Source organism: Lutra lutra, chromosome 7, assembly GCF_902655055.1.
Source record: "Lutra lutra chromosome 7, mLutLut1.2, whole genome shotgun sequence".
NCBI classification, from domain to species: domain Eukaryota; kingdom Metazoa; phylum Chordata; class Mammalia; order Carnivora; family Mustelidae; genus Lutra; species Lutra lutra.
Window position 1 is genome coordinate 29,773,190 of NC_062284.1, and position 8,886 is coordinate 29,782,075.

The 8,886-nt window shown below is 56.3% G+C and overlaps 1 protein-coding gene across 1 annotated transcript; it reads right to left on the reverse strand.

Annotated features, from left to right (window-relative positions):
- Positions 1 to 3,508: 3,508 nt before the first annotated feature.
- Positions 3,509 to 7,737, reverse strand: ODF3L1 (outer dense fiber of sperm tails 3 like 1). The gene is made up of 4 exons (XM_047738042.1): positions 7,397 to 7,737; positions 6,474 to 6,584; positions 5,435 to 5,548; positions 3,509 to 4,818 (listed from the first exon to the last, which is right to left on the reverse strand). Exons 1-4 carry the CDS (start codon positions 7,515 to 7,517, stop codon positions 4,337 to 4,339), a joined length of 828 nt encoding a protein of 275 aa, XP_047593998.1. The 5' UTR covers positions 7,518 to 7,737; the 3' UTR covers positions 3,509 to 4,336.
- Positions 7,738 to 8,886: the final 1,149 nt, after the last annotated feature.

The following is an 8,886-nucleotide window of genomic DNA, read 5'->3' on the forward strand; positions in this document are numbered from 1 at the left end:
CCTGCCTGCCCCTCTCCTCAGTCTAAGGGTCTTTGTCCCCCCCCAGGTCAACATTTTCATTCTTCTCCACCCCTCACAGCCCTGACTGGTCCCCGCATACCCACACCCCAAGGTTGTGGCGGCTGCTCTCTCTTGGCCCCCAGGCCCCTTTTCTCCTCCCCTACCTCTCCCTCAGTCCCTCTCTCCCGCGAGACTGCTCTGCACTATATACTGTGTTTACAGGACAAGGATGACTGTTTTGTATTTCTCTCTTTTGTCTCCCTTCCTCCCCCGAAAGGGAATCGAAGGGAATCGTGTTTCCCCTCTCCCAGGAAAAAATGAAGGCTCTGAAGAGAAAAAGCAAACAAAGGACCGTGGCCTGCACCCACTCCCACCCACAGGCCATGCATGTGCACACAATCCTCCCTCCGGTGTCTGGAGGGTAATTGAAAATGTCAGTCTTTATTGTTGAGGATAAACAGGGCCGAGGGACTGGGAGAGCAGGAGGGAGAGCGAGAAAAGAGAAAGGGGAGGCAGAGGGAGGCAGGAAAACTTAAGAGGGGCAAGAGCCAGATGGGGAGAGCTGGACACAGAGGGACAGACGCCGGAAGGAGCAGGATCCAACAGGCACTGTGCCTCCACTGAGCTTGGAGATGCAGCTCCTGACCCGCCCCAGGAATCCAGGGGATAGGCTCTCCAGCCCGACCCCAGCTGCACCCCAGCCGAGGGCCAGGAGCAGGATTGTCAGGGGGCTGGAGTGCCTATCCCAGGCCTCCTGTCCTTGGGTGGCCCCCAGAGTGGGCATATCTGAGCACTGAAGGCAGGGAGAGGGGACCTGGCTTGTCTTCATCGACGAGGGTTCACAACCAAATGCACCCCACCCAGAGGCAGAATGACCTGATCCAGACTGGATGACTGGCCCCCAGCTCCCCACCCAGCTCCTTCCTGAACACGGAGACCATCCCAGCCTCCCCTCCACAGCCCAGCCCGCCCCCACCTGCACCAGTGCATGGGGGTGCCCTGAGGTGGGGGCGTTCTCCTTGTTTACTTCTCCAGGGCAGCGGGAGGCACAAGGGAGCCTAAGGGGCCTTAGGCAATAGAGAGTCACCTGGAGAGGTGGTGTGGCAGGAAAAGGCAACGTAATGTGTGTCATGGGTGTGTGTGTGTGTCATGGGTGCATGTGTGTCTGTCTTCCATGTGAGCACAGTATAAAGCCTGTGTTTGGGTGGGTCTGGTATCCAGGGTATACACGGGGACAGTAAGGGGCGTGCCTAGGTGCGCATGCGCATGTGAGCCCGTACTGGATAGAGTACCCGTGTCTTATCTCCGTGTATGTGTGGGTAAGGGGTGTGGGTTTCTGCACAGACCCTGCCTGTGTGCCTGTGTACAATGGCTCGGTGTCTCTCTCAGACAGGGCTCCTCTTGCTCTTGGCCCCTGGCCACCCACCATCCTCCCAGCTCCTGGGAGTCAGAGCAACAACTGGCACTCAGGGTCTCTCCAGCAACAAGAGAGTAACAGAGAACGAGACACCCCCCCCCCCCCCCAGCCCATGTCTGGGAGAGTCGTGTGACTGCAGTTTTGCCACCACACCCTGGCAGCAGTCACCGGTGGAGCCCAGGCTTCTCCCTGCCCCTGGAGAGAAGGGAGGAAGCTCTGGTGGGCTCACCCCACCAGTCACTGACTGTTGTCCGCAACCCTCCAGTGTCTGCTCTTGGCTGGCGAGAGGGGCTTCTCATCTTCCCACCGAGCCACTCTCTGAACACCTGGGGTACACTAATGGGTCTCCACAGTCTTCTGGTATGCCCAGGCGTGCAGCCAGAGCCTGCCTTAGGGCGGGAGCGCATCAGATATCTACTGAATGAAACAATGCACCTGAGGGCATGGTTTTAAGTCCTCAGAGAATTCAGACCTGGGCTTCCTGCCCGGTCAATGGTGCCACGCCCCTCTCTGAGTCAGAAAGAGTGGGGTCAGCACTCAGCCAGGTGTGGGAGGCCCAGCCCACCACCCTTCTGCAGGTCCCCTACCCAGTCACCACCACAGAGGCGGCAAAGCCAAGAGAGGGGCCCTGCTTTGTCAAAAGGTCAATCCCAAGCTAAATGACCCTATCATTCTGTGGGCAGAGGCACAAGGGAAGTCCCATTCATCTTCCCCAGAGGCCGCATCCCCTTCTTGGCTGGGCCATCTCTCTTCCAAACATCTTCATCCCCCAAAGACTCATTTTGAGTCCTCCAGCCTCCTCTCCTTCCCTTGGGATCACAAATCAAGGCTTAGTTCTAGCTTTGGGGCTAATATCCAGTCCCTACCCATATCTGGTGGCAGCTGGAGCCTGTCAGGTTGAGGGTCTGTCCCAGACTGAGCCCTGACTCTAGTCACAGACTGACCCCAACCTAGCCACACGCTGAGCCCTGGGCCCGGTCCCACATGGAGCCCCAGACCCTGGGCACACACTTGAGCCTAGACCTTTATTTAGAGACAGGCCATTCATTATTTCCCTGGCTCTGGACCTTAGTTTCTTCCATTTGTCCAGTGGAGGGCCTTGGAACGGGATAGGCACTAAATCCGAAAAGCTCTGTTCAGAGGTTGGCCTGTAGCTTCCCCGACCTGGTGACACAGGAGAGCAGCAGCCACTGCCACCTGCCAGTCCCCCCACACCCAGCACTTTCAGCCAAGCATCCCTAACTTTTGCAGCTGCCGTGATAAATGGCATTGTCGGCAAAATGACATCTTTCTAATCTGCTGCAAGACAGATGGGTCCCCAAGCTCACTGGCTCTCCCAAGCCTGCCCAGACCAACCTCGCTGAGGAGTGGGAGGACAGGACAGACACAGTACCTCAGGCCTGGGGGGCTAGCGCTGTGGCAGGGGGTGGGATTTCCAGGCCCAGAGTCAGGTATGATCCCGGTGGGCTTTCCGACCAGCCCCTTTTAAACATACTCAGTGTTGGGGCTGTTGTTTTAATATTCCAAAAATACTCTCTGATTCTTTCTATCCAAAGTTAGTTCTTCAATTTTCATTTTCAGTTAAAACCTGAATATTGGGGGCGCCTGGATGGCTCAGTGGGTTAAGCCTCTGCCTTTGGCTCAGGTCATGATCTCAGGGTCCTGAGATCGAGCCCCACATTGGGCTCTCTGCTCGGCAGGAAGCCTGTTTCCCCCTCTCTCTCTGCCTGCTTGTGATCTCTCTCTCTGTCAAATAAATAAATAAAATCTTTCTAAAAATTAAAAAAAAAAAAAAAACCTGAATATTGCTCCAACTCGACCCCAGCCTCCCCAGAGACCAGCAGGAGAGCAGGCACCTGGCGCAAACATCGAAGGGGTCCGGTGGGCAGGTGGGCCAGGCTTGGACTCATGAGTAAGGCAACACTGCCCCCTCCTGGCTGCTGTGCGGCTCCTCCTCTCCTCTTCTGGTGAGTCTGGGACAGGCGAGCAGCTCTCCAAAGACTGCATTGGGCAAGCAGACCCTTCTCCGAGCAATCCACTTGGCCCCTTGGCTTCCTCCCAGGCTGACTGCGGCCTCCAGATTCTGCCCATTCTGTCCAACCCTCTCTCACTGCCCAAAGAATCCCGAAAATCACACATCTTATCTAGCCCTGTCATGCTGAGGACAAAGCCAGAGTGCCCTCCAAGTGCCCACGACCTGGTCTTCTAAGGAGAGCCTCCTGCAGCCCGGCTCCTGCCCTCAGAGCTTGCCCCGGGGTCCTGCCCTGCACACTTTGGTCCCACGTGCCTGTCTTTGTTCTCATCTTTACCGACACCAAGAACACCCCCCACACCCACTACACAGCATCTCCACTTGTCCTCTTGCGTCCCTCTGCCAGGAAAGAACCCCTCAGCCCTCATCCCCAACCAGATGACCCCTCCCTCCTCTGTCCTGCTCCTCTATCGCATGGTGACCCCTGTCAGGGACCAGAGTCTCACCGTTGCGGAGCTGGAGGGAACTTGGACATGCTCCAGAACTACATTCCCCCCTCATTGTCCCACGGGCAGCCCTGAGGGGCCCAGAGGACAGGAACTGCCCAAGGCCACATAGCATTTTAGTGGCAGAGTTCGGACTAGCCGACCAGAGTCTTCCCAGGGCTTCTGGCTGCCTTCCCTGCTGAACTGGAACAGACCTTCCCCAGATAGGGATCCCTACATGGCCTCCCAGGATCCCAGCCCCTCACCCAGAGCAGGTCCCAAAGGAAGCAGCCGTGTTTGCAAAACAAAAAATGAAATAAGTGAAAATGTTTATCTAATGCCTTCTGTGTGCTAGACACAGCAGGCACCAGCTCAACTACTTGAAACCTTGGTAAATTGCTCAGTTCCACATATAAAAATAAATTCTGTGGGGAGAGATGGGTGAGGGCCCCAGGAGGGGCCTTAATCGTGAATGTTGATGACCAGCGGGCATAGGTGGGGTGAGTGCTTGATGCCCATGGTGAATGCAGGGGTGCGGGGCTTGTGCACCCAGACCTGCTGGACATCGTGGGAGCCAGGGCCGGGCCGAGGAGTGTGGTCCATTGGGTAGGCGAATCGCTTGGCCATGCTGTAGTCAGGGCTACGGTTCTGATACACGGAGGGCTCAGGCCGGGCGTGCATGGCCGGCCCAGGGCCTCCTGCCACATCCTCCTTGTAGAACCAGTTCTTATGTTCCAAGGCCAAACTATAGCAAGGGGCAGCTCGGCTGACGGGGTTGTTGGGACCCAGCAAGAGTGGCAGCTGATACCGGTTGGGGGCTGGATTGGGGTCCATCACTCTGTATGGGCACCGGTAGCCAAAAGCATACTGGGGAGCCCTGTGTTCCCCAGGTGGGTGGGTCTTCTCCAAGGAGTAATGGCAGGAGGCTGGGTTGGGGCTCACACCTAAAAGGGGATGAATGGAGGAAGGGTCTCAGGGTGGGAACCAGGCCACGGCTCCTGGTGTCCAACTGAAGGGTCCAGGTAGAGATATAAGAAGTCTTGGTTAGCCTGATGTGATGTTACTGTAACCACTTTGTCGTCAGGCAGGGACACCACCACCCCTGAATAGGGCTATGGACAGGAGAGGGACTTAGGCCACAGTGACATCAGGACTGACACTGTTATCATAAGATAAAAATCACAAGTGTCATCAGAACATCACCCTTGGGATGTCAGCATCCTGATATCAACCCCATGACAGTACCCAGAAAACATCCTGGAATCACTACAGTCTGTGTGCTCATTAGCATGACAATATCCCCATGCCCTGGGAACCCCATGACATTTTTATCATAACCTTGCCTGCTGACACGCATGCATAACATTGGCTTCCAGACTAAGCATGGTGACACCGACATGGTGACATCAGTGTTTTGATATAACATTTCAGGGAGATGCCAGGATCCAAAGACACACCTGGCAAAGGGGAGTCATGACCCTTGTCCCTGCTCAGGTCCTAAGGGTAGATTCCCATTTCCCATCCTCCCAACCCCCACATCCCTCTCTCATCCCATCTTACGCAGGTTAGAGAGGCGTTCCTCCATGAGGACCTGTGGGCAGCTGGACATTCCAAACCGGGTTATTTTGGGATCCAAGAAATGGCGAGGCCCAGGACTGCAAATGTCCATGACCCCTGCAGGACAGCCCCAGAGAGGCCCAGTCAGCCGCAGAGGATGCCCTAGGGTGAGCCTGGACTGCCTCAGGGTGAAGAGCCCCTTTGCCCAGTAGAAAAGTAAGGGTTCCCTTCCGATTCCTTGGACGCTTGGGTGTTCCCCAACCTTTGATCTCCTCATCTGCAAAATGGGGCTTTTAATGACTGAACTACCAGTCTCAGGAACTTGCTCGGAGAAGCAGAGAAAATCACAGCTGCTGTGGTTGGCTCCCATCGGGGAGCGGTGCCAAGGGGTAATAATAGGCACAGTGGCTATTGTTAGTACAAAGAAGGGGCCCAGTCCTGGACAGGGGGTTCCCCTGCTGAGGAGGTCATGTCATGCGAGGGAGGGACCCAGCAGGCCTCTGGATCTCAGACCCCTCGACAGCGCCCCCCCACCCTCCCCTCTCGCTGGCCTTGACCAGCAGCCAGAGCTCTTCTGTGGCTTTCTGCTCTTGCCCTGCCAGGAGGTTCTAAGCCACCTGGAAGGCTTGGGGGGCCACCATTCCCAGCAGATCCCCCCCACCCCCCAGCTATTTCTGCCCAGCTTCTGTGGCAGGTGAACCCACAGAGGCCAGAGCTGAAGGGACAAGGGCAGGGCCCAGGACAAGACAGAGAGGAAACTCTACCCCGCCTGCTGGAAAGTGCCATCGGCCTGCGGGGCTCACTGAGGCGGGCCAGCTGGGAGATCCCCACAGAGCTGGCTTTGGAGCGGTGGGTCCCCTGGGCATCCCTGCTGGCTTCCTTGCCGACCCAGTGAGCTACCTGGGTGTCTTCTTCAGGGCAGGCCCGGGTTCCCAGGGTCCCGTGGCTACAGGTAATGGCTCCCTAGCTCTCACCGTCACCCCAAACACCCAACAGTAATAACCCTGAGCCTGAGGGCACGGCGGGCGTGGCGAGCACTCACGCTTCTCCGAGTGCCTGGTTTGCAGAGTGTAGGCTGGCTCCTGGAACATGGAGATATCGTGGTGTGAGTAGCCCGTGCAGGATGGCCGGAGGTACTTAGCCGGGCCCGGACCTGCGAGGATGGACAGGGCAGCCCTCAGCCTCGGCGCAAGGGACCAGAGCCTGGGGAAGCCCCGAACGCAGGATGCGGGGAGGACATTGGGATCTTTGCTTCTGCTGACATCACACAGCCGCAGATCCCACCATCCAGCTTCCTCTGGGGAAGGGCAATGTTGCGATCTATCTTAGACAGGCAATGGGTAATAGGAAAGATAATCGTTACAGTTAACGGAGAACTTACTCTGTGCCAAGCCCTACTAAGTATTGACACAGATTATTTCAGCTAAGCCTCCTGACAACTCCATGAAGTTGATAGTCTTTGTGTTTCCCATTTACAGATGAGAGAAATAAGACTTAGAAAAATCAGGATGCTCAAAGTCACTCAAGCCCGGTAATGTGAAAATTCAGAGACCATCCGCCAGGAGACCACAAACATCTAATCACATACTAAACTACCTCCCACACAGACCAACAATTGGTCATTAGCAACATAGTAAGAATTAGTTTGTCTGCTTTCAGTAGAGGGTTAGATTTTAGGGAAGTGAGGAAAGCTAAGGGTGGGCTAAAAGCTCCTTTGAATCCCTAGCTTTTGTCCCAAACTGGAAAATCATACACCATGCTCCCTCCCACCCCACCCCACCCCCACCCCGCCAGAAAATCCCCAGCAGCTAATACTGCTTCTGAGGTTCAGCTTGAAGCGGCAGGTCTTCTTCGGGCTTGGAGGAGTCCTTGGGAGCTTTGCAGGAGGCAGGGCTGGAAGGCTGGGGCACCTTCAGCAGCCCAGCGGAAAGAGGAATCCCAGCTCAGGGAGGGGCCTGCTCTCACCTTTGATCATTGCCATGATCACAGGGGTCTGCTTTACCTCCTGCCGAGAAGGCACCTGAATGTTCTCCTCTGGGTGCTGCCCATTGAACCCAGAGTTCCCGGCCCCCTTGGGCGGTTTCATGGCTGGGGCCCAGGAGGGGGCAATGGCTACTGAGAGATCAGGGGTGGGCAAGGGGCTAGGCTTGTGTAGCCTGGTGCAGACCGCCCTAGCCCCAAGCCCCTGTGTCCACTCTCTCCCCGACTCGAGAAGCTGCTTGGGGGTTGGGAAGGAAGTCAATCCTCTGGCTTGAGCAGCTGAGGCCGCCCAGGGTGCAGCCAGCCACAGGACCTAGCAGGCTAGAGCTGGGGATGACATCACCGCAGAATTTGGACCATGAGCCCCGGAGTGTTTATTTCCCCCAGTTACCGTGGCAGCTCAGCTATAGAACCCTGAAAGCTGGGCCCCACCACCCCCTACTCCCCACCAGGCTACACGGCCTGAGGGTGCCCACAACGGAGGGTCAGGGAAGGAAAAGAGAGAGGAGGAGAGACAGGGCCAGCTGTTCTCTTCTAATGGGTGCCCTGAAGACAGAGAAAGGAAAGGAAAGTGTGGGCAGATCCTGGGGTAAAGGTTCCCGCAGCCTGGACTGTCTCCTGGGGTGGCCCTCTAACGCCTGCCCCTCCCACCTGTCTCCCCAGGTTCTGGACGTGCCCTCCCTTCTGTCTGTTTCCCCTTGGAAAAGGATCAAACCAATTATTTCTCACTAAGGTGTTAACTGTCTGATAGCTTCCCAGACTCCTATCCCAGGGCACAGTGTCTTTAGAGATCCATGTCTGGCTCAAGGAAAGCTTGCTTGCCTGCTGCTGGCATTTTAGGCAGGGAATAGGGAGCACATAAGAAGGATGGAGGCGTGGCCCGAGGCCTTAACAAGCAACTTCCTGGCTTGTGGTCCAGAGTACCCCACTGGGGGAGGGGCAGTGTGAGAGGGAACATCGTGGGGTAGAGAAGCCACCTCACTGCCAAATGATGGATGAGCCCTAGGACTGAAGAAATGCTGGGGATGCCTTCACCCCCTAAAAACCCAGGATGTTTGGGGGACTCTAGGGTCTGCCTGCACCTACCAGTTCGTAGTTTAGACTGGGAATTTGATCCGAACCAGCTAAGAGGGGTTTCGGTCTTGGGAACAGATGACTTCCAGCTTTAGAGACAGTGTCTGTCACAGGCCTGGTGCATAAACGAAAAAACTGAGGCCCCTGAAGGGGCAAGGACTTACCCAAAGTCTCCCATTATGTCAGTAGCAGAGATGGAACCAGGACACAAACCCAGGGCTACCTTGGCTCACCACCTCTGATCTAATGGAAACCAAACCCCTTTCTGAATTCATTCCAGCTGGCAGGCTCAGAGAGGACTCAGAGCAGACAGGCCAGACAGGCAGGGCACTCCAGAAGCCCTTGTGGGACTGAATGGCTCAGAATAGAGAGCAGGGCCCCACCCAGTGGCCGCAGACCGC

What these genes read in the sequence shown, in the direction of transcription:
- ODF3L1 (XM_047738042.1), bottom strand. Translation starts at nt 7,517, where the DNA reads ATGAAACCGCCCAAGGGGGCCGGGAACTCTGGGTTCAATGGGCAGCAC. An exon ending in AACCAGGCACTCGGAGAAGC is followed by an intron (nt 5,549 to 6,473) that starts GTGAGTGCTCGC and finishes GCTGTCCTGCAG; the next exon opens with GGGTCATGGACATTTGCAGT. An exon ending in GGAACGCCTCTCTAACCTGC is followed by an intron (nt 4,819 to 5,434) that starts GTAAGATGGGAT and finishes ATCCCCTTTTAG; the next exon opens with GTGTGAGCCCCAACCCAGCC.